This window comes from Schistocerca gregaria, chromosome 4 (assembly GCF_023897955.1).
Source record: "Schistocerca gregaria isolate iqSchGreg1 chromosome 4, iqSchGreg1.2, whole genome shotgun sequence".
NCBI classification, from domain to species: Eukaryota; Metazoa; Arthropoda; class Insecta; order Orthoptera; family Acrididae; genus Schistocerca; species Schistocerca gregaria.
Genome location: NC_064923.1, coordinates 716,312,788 through 716,335,201, shown reverse-complemented (window position 1 = coordinate 716,335,201; position 22,414 = coordinate 716,312,788). Strand labels below are relative to the sequence as shown.

The 22,414-nt window shown below is 42.9% G+C and overlaps 1 protein-coding gene across 3 annotated transcripts in view; it reads left to right on the top strand.

Moving 5' to 3' along the window:
* LOC126365918 (peptidoglycan-recognition protein LA-like) overlaps positions 1–13,231 on the top strand; it is a 351,809-nt gene extending 338,578 nt beyond the window's left edge. For all 3 annotated transcript variants that reach the window (XM_050008663.1, XM_050008664.1, XM_050008661.1), the window contains one exon: positions 11,725–13,231. In XM_050008663.1, the coding sequence (XP_049864620.1) occupies positions 11,725–12,356 (632 nt within the window). In that variant the 3' untranslated portion in view covers positions 12,357–13,231. The remainder of the gene's footprint in view (positions 1–11,724) is intronic.
* The last annotated feature ends 9,183 nt before the right edge of the window (positions 13,232–22,414 follow it).

Sequence of the window (22,414 nt, the reverse complement as noted above, 5' to 3'; positions counted from 1 at the left end):
TGTGTTTAGTCTCCCGCGTTAATCGCGTTTACGCTGTTATCCTCTCCTTCCGCGGGTGGAAGCAGCGGTGTGTATCGATATTCACACCCTGGACTATGTTTGACCTGGCGCTTATAGTTTCCGGCTGGTCGATGTGCTAGGAGTCGGTCGGTTGGCGTGGAGCAGCGAGGAATTCTCGGAGGGGCGTAGTTTGGCCCGGGCTCTAAGCGGTGTCACCGAGCGAGGTGGCGCAGTGACCAGCCCACTGGACTCGCATTCGGAAGGACGACGGTTCAATCCCGTCTCCAGCCATCCTGATTTAGGTTTAACGCTAACGCCGGGATGGTTCCTTTGAAAGGGCATGGCCGATTTCCTTCCCAATTCTTCCCTAACCCGAGCTTGCGCTCCGTCTCTAATGACCTCGTTGTCGACGGGACGTTAAACACTAACCACCACCATCTAAGCGGTGTCGGAGAGTGTGGCACTGTTCCCATTGCTGCGAGGTCCGTCGCTCACCGACCCTGGACATGAAAGTTGAGTTTTGATTTCACCTACCAGCAAGTCAAGACTGTTCATATTGTGTAGTTTGGAGTTCGTTGTCGACTGTTGGTATATTCCCGCGAGCAAGTTTTCAAGTTGCAAAAATTCTAGCCACCCTCCGGTGGAGTTTCACTGTACTTGGTTACTTGAATTGAAGTGCACCAGCGGAATCTTCTGCCTTGTGGCCGTTAACGTTCCGGTTATGTGCCATGGCAGTTGACATAAATTTCAGGCAGTGTGGTTTTGTCATCGTGTTGTTGCTGTCCAGCACGGTGTGTAGTTTGACAGCTCTGTTTGTGATTGGTTGTGGGCGCCAATATCTTCTACGTTGTTCCGTTCAACTCCCTGTTGTGCCCTGGTCGGGTGAAGTGGAAGTTATCTTGTCAGTGGGTCTGCTGACTGTCGGTCGGTTGGGTTGTCGTCGGATCGTGAATGGTTGGCCCCAATGCCTGTCTTACCTAAACGAGCGTTAGTGTTTGAATTGCAGGTCTACCCTCGAACATCTGGGCGCCCTTGTGTGTACTGCCTTATTTTTAAAAAAAATGTTCTTGTTGTTGGTATTTGTATAGCTTCTAGCCGATTTGGTGTTTTAAATTAGAGTTGTTTTACTCTTAAGGCCTTCAACCTAGTTTAAAGCACAGTTCCACGTAAGCCCTTTGGCATTAAAAAAATGAATTTTTAAGGCTTTGGCCTTCAGCCGAATTGAATTTAGCTTGTTTACTTGAGCCTAACTAAAAAACTGTTTTAAGATAACGCTTGCCTTTAAATTTCATGCTTGCGTTTTAGTTATTGGTCCACAGCTGTTTTTTATATTAAAGTGGCTTTCAGCTGGTAATTAAGTCCCAAAGATTAAAGCTGTGTGTTTTTTGGGCTCTTGTAATGTTTGATCAAATAATAAAGTTGCATGTTCGAGTGTAACTGGCAGCCCCTTATTTTGGCCCCTTCTCACAATTTATTGTATCTGTCCTGACCTGCGGACTAAGCACGGCATTTCAGCGTTGCTCAACGATTGATCATGCTTTTCCTTACTGTCAGGTCTCCGCAGGCGTTCCGCAAGCACCTGTAAGTAACTGTGACGTCGTGGATTTAGGCCAAAAGAAATTCAGTGACAGCTCGGAACGCATCTCCGTTAGAGATGCCATTTTGAAGGCCACGTAGAGAGCCGCCACCTATCGGAACTTCAGGAAACTATAGGGGCTGAAGCGGGAGTGTTCTCCGATGTCCCACAACAAATTCTGCACTTCGTCCTAAACTGGCCGAGAAAGAAAATGTTGCATTACTAACTAAACGCGCCTCGTATAAAATCGTAATGCTCCTCATTATAAGATTTATAGAGTTTATCAATGGGGCTAAATAATTCGTGGCTTTGAATACATATACACAAAAGGTTTCCTTTTTCCGGTAATAGTTGATACGTCTGCACCCGTCTTTAAATCAAATATAGTGCTTCTTGTAGGTCGATGTCTCCCGCCTTGAAATTTGCAGGCGAATGTCAGTTTTTTGAAAATGAATTTTTGGCAGAAGTACAAAGTTTATGCCATTTGTGGGCGGAGAAATTCACGCTTTGTGTTATGAAATTTCCCACGCCGACTGACATTACGAGAACAATCGAGCAATATGTGATACATCTGCCATTCCAGTCTTCTCAATTTGTAGAGCATAAAGTTTTGATTCTGCGGTGTTTAGGATACCACCTGTGACTATTTCAAATCTCTATTGTTGCTATTATGTGGCATCGCGTAACTCCGAATTCCGAATGTGATATTATTTTAAGGATCAGTGTAAAATACTATCGTTTGGTATGCTGAGAGGTTTCGCAGGTTTCCTCGACTGCCCCTTCCACAATTATAACTTCCAAGTGCTGTGCACACAGTAAGAGAAGTACAACTTATGTCGCACAAATTGGTGAACTGAATCATTATGCTTGAATCCGAAATGTCTTCTTATCAAGAGAAATTGCAGATTTTGAGCTGCTTGATGCCGAAATAACTCAAAATGGTTCAAATGGCTCTGAGCACTATGGGACTTAACATCTGAGGCCATCAGTACCCTAGAACTTAAACCTAACTGACCTAAGGAAATCACACACATCCATGCCCGAGGCAGGATTCGAACCTGCGACCGTAGCAGCCACGTGGTTCCGGACTGAAGCGCCTAGAGCGGCTCGGCCACTGCGGCCGGCGATGCACTTGCAAATTAAAGAAGTAATAGCTTGTTTCCTAGTTACAGATTTAATGTTGTAGTGTGAAACGTCCCCTTAGAATAATTATACACGACTGTGCTTAAACTGACACACAATATCTTTAGCGCAACGCAATCTGACTTCCAAAAATCCCTACGAAAGAATGGCCCTGATTAGCATTAACCTATACGTTTCACAAATCACTTACCTCACAAAAATCTTCGTTACTCAAGCTACTGCAATACAGCGAGCGCCACTACTGCCAGCTAAATAAAAGATTCAAACTACTGAAGGCACTAACTACTGATAGGCATAGTTAGCAAATGAAAGATTTTAATAGAGAACAAACAATGTATTTACCTCACTAGTCATAATATATATAGCAGTTCATGAGACCAATTCTTACAAATTTCAAAACTCCGCCATCTCTCTCCCCACGTCCACCACTGCTGGCGGCTCACCTCCAACTGCGCAACGCTACGCGCTGTTAGCATCCAGCTGCCGCTGCTCAACACTACAATGGCAGACAACAATGCAAACTAAACACAGACTGCGCACAGCACAGCCAGTGATTTTCATACAGAGCGCTACGTGGCGGCGGCGTTACCAATAAAAAATCCTAAACAGCCTACTTACAAGTGTATAGAGGGCACTCCATAAAACTATTTTGATCATAATGTCATTGGTATTATGAAATATGTACCACAGTATCTCTGTTAAAAAATGATCATGAAGCTACGAAGAATGTTCGTTTGAGGAGGAACTAGTGGAAAAGAAGAGTGTAACTCCTGTAGCTAGAATACATATCAATTCGTCATTATTCGGATTGCTCCAAAATTTTAGTATCAGCCCGATTCCTGAAAATTAATGACCAATACATATGAAAAATTTGATTTCTAAATTTGGACTCGTATGGTATCCAGAGCTTATATCCGGTATCTAGGTTAACAGGGTGTAACACTAGCGGATTTATGTCACTCTTTCTTAACAACCGAGCCTTAGTCCTGTCACGGGAAAAGCCACATATAACACTAAAGTGCCCTGAAAGACGCTAATATTACCCTCTGAGAGGATTTAGAATTTTGACCACGCGTCTGTCTAATGAACAAATGTATCGCACTATAATTTTGAATGTGTTGAAATTAACAGAAAAACTAAATGGACTTTAACCTTGGTAGTCAATGAAAGTGGTAAAATCATAAGTGAATAAAAAAAGAACGGTCTCCAGCTCCATTAGGCACATTAATTTGGAAATACATGTTTAAGAAAATTGAATATTGGTTATTGAAGTTACTTTCGTTGATATTTCCCTTTGAAGAACACACAGGATGGAAGCTGGCACAGTGCACTCTGAACTGTGTGTAGCAGCAGTTACCAATAACGCACACACCAGTAAATTATAGGAAGCAAGTTTGCAACAAAGCTCATATTAATGACGGCTACACTCAAGGTCATTTTGGACATGAGGGGATTTTGTCTTATTTGACATGAAAAGAAAGATGAATAATATCATAAATACACTGTATAAACTCCTATATGAGTTTTCTTTAGTGACAGTAATAGTTCAGGTTTTTTCTAATAGGTGGAGAATATGATGGGGACCCATAAACAAGTACAATTTTACTAGTCCACGCTCTCTAATTATTACAGTAGAAAAGACTAATTCAAAATGCTAATCATTTACTTCGCTTGGAGTAGTCATAATTTACTTTGGAAAGCAATAAGATACAACACTGGGCTTAATTAACTTAAGAAAGGAACAATTCATGATAGAAATCAAAACCACACTAATTTTGAAAAAGAGCTTAACTTATTTGAATTTTTATCACCTGTGAAGCAGGTATTCTAGACAGTAATATCTTCGCAATCTTGCACTGTAATCCTACAAAACCATATTTTGTAATACACTAAGGATACTTCAGCAAACGCCTATCCAACTTCACTGAAAAAATCACTTTTAAACACTTGAATGCAAGAATTGTTCATTTAAATCAGGATACTCGGTTTTAGTAGCACTTAGGTGAGGACCCTGCATAGGTTCGTGATCAGGATGGAAAATATGGTTCTGGACACGGATTTATAATTCTGTGATTTTTATTAAAAAACACACACAAATTAACAGGTCCATGCCCATATACATTACTGAATGTATGATGTTAGTGAAGCAGTGGCGTAGATCGGTGGCAAGCAACATGGCGGATAACTGTACTCACGGCTCCTGATATTCGAATGCTCTATAAAGTCTCTTCTTGGCGTCGGATTTTCACCACATTAGAGCCATTCCCTTGTGCCGAGAATACCAAATAATAGCCAGATCCACATACGAGGCAAATCCTTTGTAAAGCAGCTTCCAATTGCCTCTTAGCACCGTCGACGTGTACCTTGCTACGGCTAGCCACATACTGCGTGCCGTTCACACAAGGAGTCGCTCAGTTCTACCGCCAAAACTACCTTTTACATCGCACCATTCCACTTCAGCTGCGGGGGGAATTCCCTACAGCTTTTACATGTTACAAACAGTTCCCTAAGCATGAATCAGCTTTCAATAAACATTTTCTTTTTATGATCATACAGATATAGTAATAATTTATCATTTTAACATATCCTTTTGCTTTACCCATATATACATTACAAAATTCTAATTTCCTTTTCACATATCAAGGAGTTTAAATAAATCATAATACGCACCCCATAATTCCAGATACACAGTTACATACTATAGATCTACTTCTAATTGATATAAGTGTTACAAGGGGTATATGTTCCTATGAGATGAAGGGTCGGCCTTTTTGTAATATTTATAAATGGTCTGTGGTCGTAGCCTCAGGGTTAAATTTCCTAACATCACATAAATTTAAGTTTCAAGTTTCTTTTACCTGCAGTTTCTCGCAGCGTCTCTATATAAATTGTGGTAGTTACAAGGGGCATATGTTCCTCTGAGATGAAGGGTCGGTCTTATTGTAACATTTATAAGTGGACTGTGGTCAGAGCCTCGGGAGTAAATTTCCTAACATCACATACAAATTTAAGTTTCAAGTTTCTTTTACATACAGTTTCTCGCAGCGTCTCTATATAAATCGTAGTAGTTTACCAGAGAAACCCCTTTTGCTTGCTGCACTCCTTTTTTTGAAGTTTATTCACGTACTCATTTGTGTTTCGCCTCTTTAATACATCCTATTCAGTGGGTATCCTGGAATATTACGCAATTCTTTTGTTGACACGTATTGTTTACAAACTTAAAAACAGTTGATGAATGTTTTTGTTAGTGATAATACAATGCCCGTGTAACTATCTGACAAACAGGCTTTGCTCAGGTATTCATTTAGCCATTTTTCTGTATGAAACGAAAACAAACGATGAACTGTGTGTGTAGTGTACAGTTTCCACACGATGCGTACAGTTGTTCTGCGTGTCTGCATAGTGATTTAGTAGACGACTCAACTGCAACACCTCTTCATAGCTCTGTAGAAGGCTGTTGTTTTCTCCTAAAGCTGTTTGCAATTAGCAGTTGAAAGTTGTCCAAAGCTCTGTTAGGTGTCAGTGATTTCCTTAAGTAGACCTGACTGCAGGGGTGTCTTACCAGTAAGGAGTAAATGCATTAAAGCTTGATGCGCTATGCGGCATTTTTTCACACATGTCAGTGGTTATGACATGACATCTCCTCTTCCATGTGTCATACAATTAAACAATTTTGTAGGTACAGTAAGTGGACTGTGTGTATAATCTCTGCAAAATGTGTTGCGAGTAGACTAATAAATTTAAACGTCATGCATAATGCGTTAGCATTTCAAGCATGTAAGTGTTTATGACGTCATTTCTCATGAATTATGTAAGGTAACATGATATAATTTTGTAGGTGCATTTAGTGGAATTTGTGGTGATTCTCTACGAAATGTATTCCGAAAAGAGTTAGTCGCACAGCATTAGTAAAATTATACGCAATGCGTGATGCGTTTCCATGTCATTAGTTACCATTTAAAATTGAAGCAGTCACTGGATTATGTGGAAAGTAAGGAACGACCGGTCGCGAAATGGAAACCACGGTGAAAATCAAAAGTTTTGTTTGCAACAGGTAGCTACGCCTCCCAGCTACTTCACGAAATGGTCACCACTGCGACTTACATATCAGTCGTAGCGTTGAACCAACATTGCAATACCCTCGTTATAGAAAGCAGCTACCTGTGCTTTTTGACAAGTTTCTACGCTGGACTGCACTCGATGTTTGCGCCAAAATTTTGTCTTTACAGCCAGCTCTTCATCTGAGCAGAGATGAAACTCAGAGGGAGCCAGATCAGGGCTGAACGATGGGCGATCAAACACTTCCCATCGAAAACGCTGCAGGATCGTCCTCACTGCCCCTGCAGTGTGCGGCCGAGAATTGTCAATAAGAAGGAAATGCACGCCAGTTACTTTGTGTGGGGTTCCGGGCGAAATCTCTCGGCGTGCCCACATACCTGGCAGAAGATACTACACTACTGGCTATTAAAATTGATACACCACGAAGACGACGTGCTACAGACGCGAAATTTAACCGACAGGAAGAAGATGCTGTGATATGCAAATGATTAGCTTTTCAGAGCATTCACATAAGGTTGGCGCTGGTGGCGACACCTACAACGTGCTGACATGAGGAAAGTTTCCAACCGAATTCTCACACACAAACAGCAGTTGACCGGCGTTGCCTGGTGAAACGTTGTTGTGATGTCTCGTGTAAGGAGGAGAAATGCGTACCATCACGTTTCCGACTTTGATAAAGGTCGGATTGTAGTCTATCGCGATTGCGGTTTATCGTATCGCGACATTGCTGCTCGCGTTGATCGATATCCAATGACTGTTATCGGAATATGCAATCTGTGGGTTCAGGAGGTAATACGGAACGCCGTGCTGGATCCCAACGACCTCGTATCACTAGCAGTCGAGATGCCAGGCATCTTATCCGCATAGCTGTAACGCATCGTGCAGCCACGTCTCGATCCCTGAGTCAACAGATGGGGACTTTGGCAAGACAACAACCATCTGCACGAACAGTTCGACGACGTTTACAGCAGAATGGGCTATCAGCTCGGAGACTATGGCTGCGGCTACCCTTGACGCTGCATCACAGACAGGGGCGAGTGCGATGGTGTACTCAACGACGAACCTGGGTGCACAAATGGCAAAACGTCATTTTTTCGGTTGTATCCAGGTTCTGTTTACAGCATCATGATGGTCGCATCCATGTTTGGCAGCATCGCGGTGAACGCACATTGGAAGCGTGTATTCGTTATCGCTATACTGGCGTATCACAAGGCGTGATGGTATGGGGTGCCATTGGTTACACGTCTCGGTAGCCTCTTGTTCGCACTTTGAACAGTGGACGTTATATTTCAGATGTGTTACGACCCGTGGCTCCACCCTTCATTCGATCCCTGCCAGACCCTACATTTCCGCAGGATAATGCACGACCGCATGTTTCAGGTCCTGTACGGGCCTTTCTGGATACAGAAAATGTTCGACTGATGTCCTGGCCAGCACATTCTCCAGATCTCTCACCAATTGAAAACGTCTGGTCAATGGTGGCCGAGCAACTGGCTCGTCACAATACGCCAGTCACTACTCTTGATGATCTGTGGTATCGTGTTGAAGATGCATGGGCAGCTGTACCTGCACACGCCATCCAAGTTCTGTTTGACTCAATGCCCAGGCGTATCAAGGCCGTTATTACGGCCAGAGGTGGTTGTTCGGGGTACTGATTTCTGAGGATCTATGCACCCAAATTGAGTGAAAATGTAATCACATGTCAGTTCTAGTACAATATATTTGTGCAATGAATACCCGTTTCTCATCTGCATTTCTTCTTGTTGTCGCAATTTTAATGGCCAGTAGTGTATTTTCTAAGCATCTTTGCGCGCTCACTACTCGCTCGGGAATGAGCAGAGTGACGTGCTGCTATTTACGGGCATGTACTGGAGTCACTGCCCAGCACTCCTGTGAAAAGCTTCAGCGGATTTCCGCTGTGGTCTCCATTTCGCGACCGATCGTTCCTTACTTTCCAAGTAGCCACTGTTACACATTTTTATCATTCTTAAAATTACTATTAATGTTATTAACCTTGAAAGTAAGCAACGATTCTTGGAGTGCGGCGCTAGAGGAACAGTATGAGAAGACCTAATTTAGTTTACTTCATGCTAATTTGATGTTTATTGCATGCGTCTTTCATGCTGGTACAATGTTGATGGTGAGTGACGTAGTCATGGCGGATATCATGCAGCCGGTAGTCACAATACAGTGAGGTGACAAAATTCACAGGATGCCTCGTGATATCGCGTCGGATCTCCTTTTTCCCAGCGTAGTGCTGCAGCTGAACGTGGCGTGGGCTCAACAAGTCGCTGGAAGTCCGCTGTAGAAATCTTGACCTATGCTGCGTCTATAGCCGTCCATAACTACGGAAGCACTGCCAGTCCGCGAATTTATGCACGAAGTTACCCCTCGATTATGTCTCATAAACGTTCGATGGGATGCATGAATAGCGACCTGGGTAACCAGGTCATTCACTCGAAGTGTCCGGAATGTTTTTCAAACCAATAGCGAACAGTTGTGGCACGGTGACATGGCGCACTCTTATCCATAAAATTTCCATCGTGCTTTGGGTACATAAAGTCCATGAATGACTGCAAATGGCCTCCAAGTAACTGAATATAACAATGATCGGTTCAGAGGGACTGGAGGAACCAGTCCGTTCCATACGGACACAGCCCACACCATTATGGTGTCACTACCAGCACGCACCATCTCGAACCCTACCATCAGGTACTAAAACTGAAATACACTCCTGGAAATTGAAATAAGAACACCGTGAATTCATTGTCCCAGGAAGGGGAAACTTTATTGACACATTCCTGGGGTCAGTTACATCACATGATCACACTGACAGAACCACAGGCACATAGACACAGGCAACAGAGCATGCACAATGTCGGCACTAGTACAGTGTATATCCACCTTTCGCAGCAATGCAGGCTGCTATTCTCCCATGGAGACGATCGTAGAGATGCTGGATGTAGTCCTGTGGAACGGCTTGCCATGCCATTTCCACCTGGCGCCTCAGTTGGACCAGCGTTCGTGCTGGACGTGCAGACCGCGTGAGACGACGCTTCATCCAGTCCCAAACATGCTCAATGGGGGACAGATCCGGAGGTCTTGCTGGCCAGGGTAGTTGACTTACACCTTCTAGAGCACGTTGGGTGGCACGGGATACATGCGGACGTGCATTGTCCTGTTGGAACAGCAAGTTCCCTTGCCGGTCTAGGAATGGTAGAACGATGGGTTCGATGACGGTTTGGATGTACCGTGCACTATTCAGTGTCCCCTCGACGATCACCAGAGGTGTACGGCCAGTGTAGGAGATCGCTCCCCACACCATGATGCCGGGTGTTGGCCCTGTGTGCCTCGGTCGTATGCAGTCCTGATTGTGGCGCTCACCTGCACGGCGCCAAACACGCATACGACTATCATTGGCACCAAGGCAGAAGCGACTCTCATCGCTGAAGACGACACGTCTCCATTCGTCCCTCCATTCACGCCTGTCGCGACACCACTGGAGGCGGGCTGCAGGATGTTGGGGCGTGAGCGGCAGACAGCCTAACGGTGTGCGGGACCGTAGCCCAGCTTCATCGAGACGGTTGCGAATGGTCCTCGCCGATACCCCAGGAGCAACAGTGTCCCTAATTTGCTGGGAAGTGGCGGTGCGGTCCCCTACGGCACTGCGTAGGATCCTACGGTCTTGGCGTGCGTCCGTGCGTCGCTGCGGTCCGGTCCCAGGTCGACGGGCACGTGCACCTTCCGCCGACCACTGGCGACAACATCGATGTACTGTGGAGACCTCACGCCCCACGTGTTGAGCAATTCGGCGGTACGTCCACCCGGCCTCCCGCATGCCCACTATACGCCCTCGCTCAAAGTCCGTCAACTGCAGATACGGTTCACGTCCACGCTGTCGCGGCATGCTACCAGTGTTAAAGACTGCGATGGAGCTCCGTATGCCACGGCAAACTGGCTGACACTGACGGCGGCGGTGCACAAATGCTGCGCAGCTAGCGCCATTCGACGGCCAACACCACGGTTCCTGGTGTGTCCGCTGTGCCGTGCATGTGATCATTGCTTGTACAGTCCTCTCGCAGTGTCCGGAGCAAGTATGGTGGGTCTGAAACACCGGTGTCAATGTGTTCTTTTTTCCATTTCCAGGAGTGTAGGAACTAATCTGAGCAGGCCACGGTTTTCCAGTCGTCTGGGGTCCTACCGATAAGGCCATGAGCCTATGAGAGGCACTATAGGTAATGTTGTGCTGTTAACAGAAGCACTAGCATCGGTCGATTGCTGCCATAGCACATTAACGTCAAATGTCACCGTACCTCCCACATTTAATTCCGCTGTTTTTTGACGCGACGTTGCTTGTCTGTTAGCACTGACAACTCTACGCAGATGCCGCTGCTCTCGGTCGTTAAATGTAGGCTGATAGCTACATTGCTGTAGATGGTGAGACGTAATTTTCGTCACACTCTTGAACTCCCTAACGAATTCCGAAAAGGAATGTCCTAAGCGTCTAACACCAACCACCATACCGTACCGCGCGACCGCTACGGTCGCAGGGTCGAATCCTGCCTCGGGCATGGATGTGTGTGATGTCGTTAGCTTAGTTAGGTTTAAGTAGTTCTCAGTTCTAGGGGACTGATGACCACAGCAGTTAAGTCCCATAGTACTCCCATCCATTTGAACCATTTTCAACCGTACCGTATTGATAGTCTGTAATACTCGTTGGGCGGCCGTAATCATTCCGGACACCTTTCTACCTGGAGAACCTGAGTACAAATGGCAGCTCCGCCAAGGGAAAGCCCTTTTATACCTTCTGTGCCCGATACTACGGCCATTTGAATATGTGTATACCACTGTCCTACGAGTGTCACATCATTGTAAATTTGGTATTGTCTTTCATTTACGCTCAAAGCCCCTCAGACGTCACAAAATATATGTTTATCTGATTGCAGTGCCACCGCAGAACCCGGAACTGGTGCTGAAGAACGGCCAGCATATCATTCCCAGGTCCCTGTGGAGCAGTGGCGTGGACCCCATTTTTACCATCCCTCTGCATCATCCTACACCCTACGTGGTCATCGGACACACAGCGGGCGCCCCCTGCCAAGGTGAAGAGGAGTGCTTCAACAAGTTGCGCGACTATCGCGACGAAAATTACGTACAGTGGGGCGAGCCCGACATCTCGTACAACTTCCTAATAGACGTGGAAGGCAACATTTACGAGGGCCGCGGCTGGAACGCCGCCAACAACTACCACAGGGAGTGGGTGTTGCGCTGCAACCTCGCAGTGACCTTCCTGGGCGACTTCTCGCGCGACAACGCGACGGAGGGGATGGCGCGCTCGCTGGAGCTGCTACTGGAGCTGGGCGTGTCCCTGGGCAAGCTGGACAGCGAGTATCGGCTGTTGACGCACGATCAGGTGGCCACCGGCACTTTGAGACCAGCGACTAACGTGCTGAGGCTCATCGAGACCTGGCCGCACCGCTGCTTGGAACTCTGCGGCGTCGGTGTGCAGTGCGTCCGAGAAAACTCGACGGAAGTCAGCACGACACTGGCGAGCGCCTACGAAATTGGGGACAGTTGAGCTGCAGCCAGCGGCAGTTCTGTCACACCAGACCTTTACCTCGAAAGCTGTGTGCCGGACTTTTCTGGTGTTGTAAGTGAACCTATGAGAACAGCATGATTGGTGAACCTCACATTCGGCTTAGGATTTGACTAATACACTGATTTATTCACCACACTCACTGTACAACAAGTGAAATAAAACATGACCTGTCCGTGCTGAATCTGAGTCCACTGGGTCCCAAAACTGTACAAGGTAGTCTCACCATAATGTCCTGGGAGCCAAAACCAAACATCACATACAATACCAAAATCCTACAGTGTCATAATAAGGTAGGCATCCAATCCTAAAGTAACAGCTTCTATAATCACTTCAGACGTTATCACTAGCTGCCTGATGATCTGAAGTGATATAGTGCTTCCGATTTTGGCCATGAATTGCAACGGAGACCACCGACAGGCATATTGCAAGAGCGTCCTATTGCCTATTGTGGTGTGTGTCAGTGATTGTGCTTTGTCTATGTTGTTATACGAGTCACTATTAGGCCCTGACATAAGAATCTTAAACCTGCTGGAAAGTAGAGGGAACGAGAAAATATTGTGTGAACATTATCGATAGTACAACGCACTTGCCTTAGTATTCAGCACAAATCCGGTGATATAACGGATATAGTCTAATGTCATGAATATTCTGTCCATGACGCCAGAACTTCTAGCAAATCCTAAAGCAAGAGAAACAAATTTCGTAGAAAAATGGATATGCTTCACAATTGGTTTTTTATGTTGTTGCGAAGAAGAGACTTTTACTTGCCCTTCCTATTTTCTATAAATGTCTTTGTTCAATTTTAAAAGAAAGGACTATGGAATTTTCAAAATATAACTCCGTTTGGCAATTTATTGGTTATGGCTCATTTTGTTTCCTAGTCTGACGTACTGCGAACAAAACTTCTGCTCGATGATGTCCCAGTTGAGCAACAAATATATTGAACTTACTTTAAACAACTGTTTAGGAACATATCAAACTTACATGTCTTCAAAGAAAATTTAAGGTAATGGGCCATATTTGGGAAGTATGCCTGTGCACTAAGAAGAGGTAATAATGCGCCGAGAAGGAAGCAATATATTTTCGACAGTGTATCTTTCTGTAAAGGAGTTGAACATCTGTAATAAATATGGACGTTTATTATGCAGATTCAGTAAAGTTATATTTGTGATATGGCTGTAGAAACTGAAAACTGCAAATGGACAGCGTGGGTTCCTATCCCTTTCAATTCCCCTTTGTACTTCTAATTAAAGAAAACTTTAAAAAAGAATGTCGAACGGTAATGACTTACTTGAACTAAGTGAGTGACCGAGCGAGGTGGCGCAGTGGTTTGCATACTGGACTCGCATTCGGGAGGACGACGGTTCAATCCCGTCTCCAGCCATCCTGATTTAGGTTTTCCGTGATTTCCCTAAATCGTTTCAGGCAATTGCCGGGATGGTTCCTTTGAAAGGGCATGGCCGATTTCCTTCCCAATCCTTCCCAAACCCGAGCTTGCGCTACGTCTCTAATGACCTCGTTGTCGACGGGACGTTAAACACTAACCACCACCACACCATTGAACTAAGTGAAGTTGTTGAGTGTTGCCTATGACTGAAATTTACTCGAAATATATAAATTGATAATAGCAAAGTTTTATAATTGTGTAACCAGATACAGTGTTTATTTATCCAATGGCAGGTATAATGATGTAATACACAGATGCTATCTCTCTCACTCTCATTGCCCATATTATTTACCACATTGAAATCCATCACATATTAATGAATCATCCAAAAGAATGTTAATAGATTAGTTAATTTTTAAGAAATGTCGGATTTTCAAGCAGAATAAAATTCATTAACTTGTTCTTTTGTGTTACGTGACATGAAAAATGCAGCATATACTTTTAGCTATATATATGGTGTAAAGTAATTGATCACCGCTGGGGTACTCAAGTAAATCTGCTGATAACTACATTTTTCTTCAAAAATAAATGCGGTTTCACAAACCTCTTTCATGCTGCAAAGATAGGTCCCTATCTGGAATTCGTTAGTTTTTGTGTATGTTAGGATTATGGATCCTTATCACAACAACAAAACTGCTTTGCCTACCACAATAAAACTTTTCACAACTATCTGACAAAATTGAAAATCCATCCTTGAAGCTTTTACGTGTTTTCGTCATCGCCATACTGGCGCATCACACGGCGTGATGGTATGGGGTGCCATTGGTTACACGTCTCGGTCGCCTCTTCTTCTCACTTTGAACAGTGGACGTTACATTTCAGATGTGTTACGACCCGTGGCTCCATCCTTCATTCGATCCCTGCCAAACCCTACATTTCAGCAGGATATTGCACGACCGCATTTTGCAAGACCTCTACGGGCCTTTCTGGATACAGAAAATGTTCGTCTGCTGCCCTGGCCAGCACATTCTCCAGAACTCTCACCAACTGAAAACGTCTGGTCAATGGTGGCCGAGCAACTGGCTCGTCACAATATGCCAATCACTACTCTTGATGAACTGTGGTATCGTGTTGAAGCTGCATGGGCAGCTGTACCTGTACACGCCATCCAAGCTCTGTTTGACTCAATGACCAGGCGTATCAAGGCCGTTGTTGCGGCCAGAGGTGGTTGTTCGGGGTACTGATTTCTCAGGATCTATGCACCCAAATTGGGTGAAAATGTAATCATATGTCAGTTCTAGTATAATATATTTGTCCAATAAATACCCGTTTATCATTTGCATTTCTTCTTATTGTAGCAATTTTAATGGACAGTAGTGTATGTTCTCAGGGATTTCTGACGGAAAAGTTGTTTCCATATATGTAAAACTGCAGAGAAATCTTTAAGCTTCTTACTGATATAATATGCAGTATTGTTCCATGAATTAGCAGTGAGGTTTTTTTGGACTATTAGGTTTATGAATTTAATCTTAGTTTATGTGGCAAGGGTTTCATGACCATGCTATCTTGGCCATCAGCTTTTGGCAAATTGTAGCTAGAGCTGTTAATTTCCTAACCTGAGCTTGATAATTGATGTGGGAGCGTTGTCCAGTTCTTTTGCATTCATTTCAAGAAATAATTGTAAGAGTTTTGTGCTGTAATCGTCTTCATTCATGCACTCACTCCGTCTTCAGACCAAAAGTGGCCCACCGAGACCATCCGACCGCCGTATCATCCTGAGTTGAAGATGCAGATAGGAGGGGCGTGTGGTCAGCACAACGCTCTCCTCATGCATGACTACACATATCTGCCTTAACAACGACGTCTTTGCTACCTGTAAGCTATTTTTATTTACACCAGTCGGTATTTTTGAATCAGTTTTCCCAGAGTTGTGTCTTGATTTTAGATTTATTATAATGTTCTTCTTCTTTTTGGCTTTTGAGCTTACAGTATTTTGTTCGCTTTGGCTTAGTTTGATTGTGTCACACGCATTTTTTGTGTTGACACTAATTCTTTGGTATTCTTGTCATTGGCTTTAGATGCAATATTATGATTGAGAATTTTTTCAGTAAACGAAGCTCACCGTTTTGAAATAAAATGATGGCATAGTTTACCAATCTGTCGTGGAATTCAAGACTTGAAGTGTTGTGAGTGTCAGTAGGACACTGGTAATTTTGAAGTATGTGAACTTTATTTTCATATCTAGTGGACATGATTAGATATTCTCCGCTTATGTATCTATTGATATTCGTTAAGAAATGCAAGAAATGTCTAGGAGACATGTAATTACTGAGTTGAAGATGGATATCTTTTGGATTATGGAGTTAATTGGTTTCATTTCTGAGCAGCACTATTTCGCTCTTGGCAATCTTAACACTTTTACTCTTTCTCTTAATGTTAACTTTAATATAGTTACGGATTACATTAAAACTAGTGTGCTCTTTTTAAAGTTTAGCTTGAATTATCTTCATATATCTACATTTTTCAGTTTTTTTATGTAACGGACCAGAAAGCCTGGCTAGGCAAGTTGAATGTTATTTTATTCATGCTGGATCTTATGAACTCATTGCCATTGACGCTTATTGTTCAGTAACGTAACCAGACATAAATACCTTTAAATTGGTTTATTATTCAGGTAAAAGTATATTGCTGTTATTAATACGTTGTGTTTTCCACGTATTTTCTTTGCTGTGCTTAGATCTTTGCTCAATAGGAAATGAACGATATCTCTGCTTTTTCGGATAGCCAATGCGTTGTAAATAAAATAATTGTATGTAAAGCACTTGTGTGACTCTCAAACCGACGTGAAGGATATCAGAAACTGTACTTTATGTGCCACAGTGTTTTATTTTGAATTTATGTGCTGTTTGCACAGCAACACCTTTCGCATTGTCCAGGAAATGTGTATGGACCACAGAATGCCGCCGTCCATTGGAACATATTTCAGTGTATACACGTGTTTTATCGTATAACGAAATACATGCAGGGTCATTGGACAGTTTTTATTTTCTAAACAACGTATAAAATGGCGCTAAAAGTTGAAATATTCTTTTGCACTGATATCTCCTGGGATGAAATTGTCTTATTTTCAATCTGTAAACAGCAGCTCCATCCGACCATGAAATGTTTCCATGGCTCGTGAAGTACATACGAAGATACGGGCTATATTGTACAGTCCAGTGTCATCAGTCGCAAGAAATTTTGACGACATTTTCATGGCCATATATGTGTAGTGGAGCAAAGATGGTTTCAGGACAATGGGCCTATTGTTGTCCTATATAAACAAACTGGCCACTTGGTCTATGCTTCTTATGTAAACAAACTGTTGTAATTGATGAGCCAAAAAAAAAAAAAAAATATAGCTGATATGTGCTTTGGTTATGTTTACACAAATCTAATTTATGACAAAATGCTGCTAGCCTAATCTTAATTAGAATGATTTATGACCCATAATAGCCGTCGTTTTTGCTTGTGAAATTTAATTAACGTATTTTATGAACGAAGAATGGCTGCCTATGTCCCTCCCCACTTCTCTAGACATGTTGGGTATTATTGTATGAATGCTATTTCAGGCTGAATTACCTTCACTAATATAACATATAACCAAAATGTACGTCACACACTTTGGTGTGAAATATTCATTTTCGAATTTAGTTTTTGCTGTTTGCATTAAGGTATTGTGACAAATGGTATCTTCTGCAAGCACTCCAATACATTACTGCCTTCTGTTGACATTTACACTTTGGGGTCTTTTTGTTACTGTTTTCGGGCAATTTTCTCCAAATACTTTGAATGTCCACTTTTCATGGTCATCATTTGAATATACATGTAAATATGAGACCTGAAAAGCTTAAGAATTACCAACACAGTGAAAAAATACACTCTTGCTATGTTTAAAGTCTAGTTTCTCACTGTGTGTTAAAGACAATGTCACTATCAACCTGCCTTAGAGCATACTGATGCTGTAAGTTGATACGAGACTTGAGCAGACTTGTAAATAACAGCGAAGTACACACACACACAAACACACACACACACGCACACAAACACATAAATATATATGTATTTGAAGTTTTTATTACCGGTAATTAAATTTATATGTAGCTATCATTATATATAAATGAGGAAACGCTTCTTGTGACTTGTTTAGGGGGTCAATTTGATGTTATAGAGTAAAAGTCAAGCAGTAGAATTTTAGATATTCGATGTGCTATAGCATTGAATTTAGTTCAAAAGTTTTTGTCACTTACAATTATTGGCAGATCGTTGTCTAATCAACTGTAGTCTCTCCCTACCTGAAAAATCGAGCATCTAAAGAACGAGATGACCCGCGAAGGCTTCCTCAAGTTCATGGATCGTTGTTTAACTACATCCTACTCGATGCAGATGTTTGAGATATGGACCGCGACCTGTTAACAGGTTCACCATACCTCTGTTAGGGGCAATGACGCACAGTTTAAGCCTGATCGTGATGCTTGAACATATGCTGTAAGCACGCCTTGCTGTGCTCTTATTGTCCCAGTCAGACTGCCATTCATCCAACTTCAAGCCTTTTGTTGGTTATATGCGTTCCTGTGATCTTGTACACACGATCATATTGCTCACTGCTTACCCAATATAGCTCTGCCCTGTAACGTACCACAATATCCATCACTTGTAAAGTTTCTGCAGGTGTAGAGCGGAAAGTACCGATGAGCCTGATAACTTCGCTTCACTTCACTGAATTCGTTGCAGTATTGCTTAGTAGCTGTCTTGTCTAAGGCGGTGCGCCCATCTATTTCAGCGAAGCCCACAGTGGTGTATGACTGCACCACACACAGTGGTCACCAGTGCAAGCAAGGGCAATGTTATGCATAATTTTCACTGCTTTGTTAGTAACAGATGTTGCATGTTCTAGAATGTTTCTTTTCTTGCCTAGAAGAATGTCTGAGTATCTAAAAACAGGGCTGCGTTTTACAGGTATTCCGTCAAGCCTCACGGAAGGATTTCTGGCAACAGAAAGGCTTCCCTTCAGAGATATGTATGTGATCTTATAAACAGCTATAGTCAGTTTGTTGCTCTTGCACCAATGCCCTGTCTGAGAAAGCGCATCATTCGTCTTTTACTCAAGTCTCGTCCTGGAGTCTGCAGACACAACTACTAGCATGTCACCTGCGTTTGCACCAACTCCCTCAGCAGCATCTGACCCGTCTAACAGATGTAATAGGGGTTCAGTACTAAAATCACAGAACAGTGGACCACTTCCGGAACCTTGAGCACAGGCTTTGGTTGTTGTTGTTATTGTGGTCTTCAGCCCTGAGACTGGTTTGATGCAGCTCACCATGCTACCCTATCCTGTGCAAGTTTCTTCATCTCCCAGTACCTACTGCAACCTACATCCTTCTGAATCTGTTTAATGTATTCATCTCTTGGTCTCCCTCTAAGATTTTTACCCTCCACGCTGCCCTCCAATACTAAATTGGTGATCCCTTTATGCCTCAGAACATGTCCTAACAACCGGTCCCTTCTTCTCGTCAAGTAGTGCCACAAACTCCTCTTCTCCCCAGTTCTATTCAATACTTCCACATTAGTTACGCGATCTACCCATCTAATCTTCAGCATTCTTCTGTAGCACCACATTTCGAAAGCTTCTATTCTCTTCTTGTCCACACTATTTATCGTCCATGTTTCACTTCCATACATGGCTACACTCCATACAAATACTTTCATAAACGACTTCCTAACATTTAAATCTATACTCGATGTTAACAAATTTCTCTTCTTCAGAAACGCTTTCCTTGCCATTGCTAGGCTACTTTTTATATCTACTCTACTTCGACCATCATCAGTTATTTTGCTCCCCAAATAGCAAAACTCCTTTACTACTTTAAGTGTCTCATTTCCTAATTTAATTCCCTCAGCATCACTCGACTTAATTCGACTACTTTCCATCATCCTCGTTTTGCTTTTGTTGATGTTCATCTTACATCCTCCTTTCAAGACACTGTCCATTCCGTTCAACTGCTCTTAGAAGTCCTTTGCTGTCTCTAACAGAATTACAATGTCATCGGCGTACCTCAAAGTGTTTATTTCTTCTCCATGGATTTTAATACCTACTCCAAATTTTTCTTTTGTTTCCTTAACTGCTTGCTCAATATACAGTTGAATAACTTTGGGGAGAGGCTACAACCATGTCCCACTCCCTTCCCAACCACTGCTTCCCTTTCATGTCCCTCGACTCTTATTACTACCATCTGGTTTTTGTACAAATTGTAAATAGCCTTTCGCTCCCTGTATTTTACCCCTGCCACCTTTAGAATTTGAAAGAGAGTATTCCAGTCAACAATGTCAAAAGCTTTCTCTAAGTCTACAAGTGCTAGAAACGTAGGTTTGCCTTTCCTGAATCTTTCTTCCAAGATAAGTCGTAAGGTCAGTATTGCCTCACGTATTCCAATATTTCTACGGAATCTAAACTGATCTTCCCCGAGCTCGGCTTCTACCAGCTTTTCCATTTGTCTGTAAAGAATTCGAGTTAGTATTTTGCAGCTGTGACTTATTAAACTGATAGTTCGGTAATTTTCACATCTGTCAACACCTGCTTTCTTTGGGTTTGGAATTATTATATTCTTCTTGAAGTCTGAGGGTACTTCGCCTGTCTCGTACATCTTGCGCACCAGATGGTAGAGCTGGCGCTCCCAAGGCCGTCAGTAGTTCTAATGGAATGTTGTCTACTCCCGGGGCCTTGTTCCGGCCCATGTCTTTCAGTGCTCTGTCAAACTCTTCACGCAGTATCGTATCTCCCATTTCATCTTTATCTACATTCTCTTCCATTTCTATAATATTGTCCTCCAGTACATCGCCCTTGTACAGACCCTCTATATACTCCTTTCACCTTTCTGCTTTCCCTTCTTTGATTTGGACTTTGTTTCCATCTGAGCTCTTGATATTCATGCAAGTTGTTCTCTTTTCTCCAAAGGTTTCTTTAATTTTCGGTAACCCTTTCGATTATCTTGCTCTGCTCCACAAGCCACTCAGCGCTACGTCAGTTACAATAATCTACAAAGCTCTTATGCAGACATTTGGGGACCCTGAGATCTCGAAAGCGTGTGAACATCGCAGGCCACCAAAGATTGTCGCATGCGCTTGCGATGCAATCATTTTCAGAATCCTTATTGACACCGGTTTAGATCCAAGAGCTTCCTGTGCACCTGCAACCGACCACAGAGGAGATGTTTGAGAACTTTCGCCAGGACGTTTAATAAGCAGATAGGTCAACAATTATTCGGTATTGCTGGGTCTTTATCCTTTCCCTTTTTAATCACTACTACCCTAGCTGTTTTCTATATCGTCGGGATCCTACCTATTCGAAATGGCTCGTTTTGTAATTCTGTCACATGTGGCACTATCAGTGGACATACCATCCGCACGACCTCAGGCAGACGCCATCCGGGCCAGGTGCCTTCGGTGTTTTGAGGAATTGAGACAGCCAACGATGTCACTACCATCTGATTGCCGTTTTCGGTATCTAGTTCACTTCTAAGTTTTGGGTGTATTTCAGGGTATGTGTTGTCAGAAAGCAGGGCGGTTAGCAGATACTCTGCTGACTCCCTCCATCGAGCCGCATTGAGTCTTCCTCTTTACTAATTGTGGGCATGAGAGTATGTCCCTTAATCTTTTCAGTCAATAATGTTCATGGTCTTCCCCATCTGCGAAATTGCAGTTTCCTTCGTAGAAATTTCTCCCAGTGTATTCTTTTGGTTTCCTGAAGCAATGTTTTGTAGTGCATCTTCATTGCCCCATATTCATGGAGCCTATGCCATTTCCCCATTCGATGACAATCGCACTATGTTTGTTGGGTGTTAAGTACTGGAGCACTTTTCAACTATTAATCTTACCTCCTGCCATGTGGTTTGCTAAAGTGACATATAAAGTATGTTGTAATCTGGATTCGCAGGACTGAGCGGATCAGATTCTGGAAAGGGGCCAAGGTCAATTACTGATAGTTATACAGGAATGCACACAACTTTATTGCTCAAAATAATTCTCAGTTTTCTCTTTAAAACAACAAAGATCAATTCACGGCTGAGGGGCCAAGTAACTTCTCCAGAATAAGTTAAAATGATTGCTTTTAAAACACCAGGATTTAGAGTAACGGCTGAAGGCCTTACTTAGGTAAAATTACAATATCTTCTCAGCTAAGGGCCGAAATAATATTCCAGATCAGCTAAGAAAATTCTTTAAAAGCCAAGGATTTACAAATTCCGGCTAAAGGCCATATTAAGGAAAATTCAAGTTAATTCCTCGGCTGAAAGCCTAATTTAAAAACAAATTATTTACATAATATAAGAGAGACTTTAAAGATAAGCTTTTACACAGTACAACAGAAAAACATTTTAAGGAAACTTGAAGTATCTTGTCGACTGAAGGCCCAAACAATTACTGAAAAATAATTAAAGACAACCTTAAATTAAACATTTATCGATCACGCCTGAAGGCCTTTTTAAGAATTCAAGATAATTAAAGAGAAACCGCACAGACAAGGATTTATATATTGAACCCACAGATTTTGGAAAAAAACGCGGCTGAAGGCCTAAATACAGAGCAACAAGAATTTTAAATAAAACACGGCTGA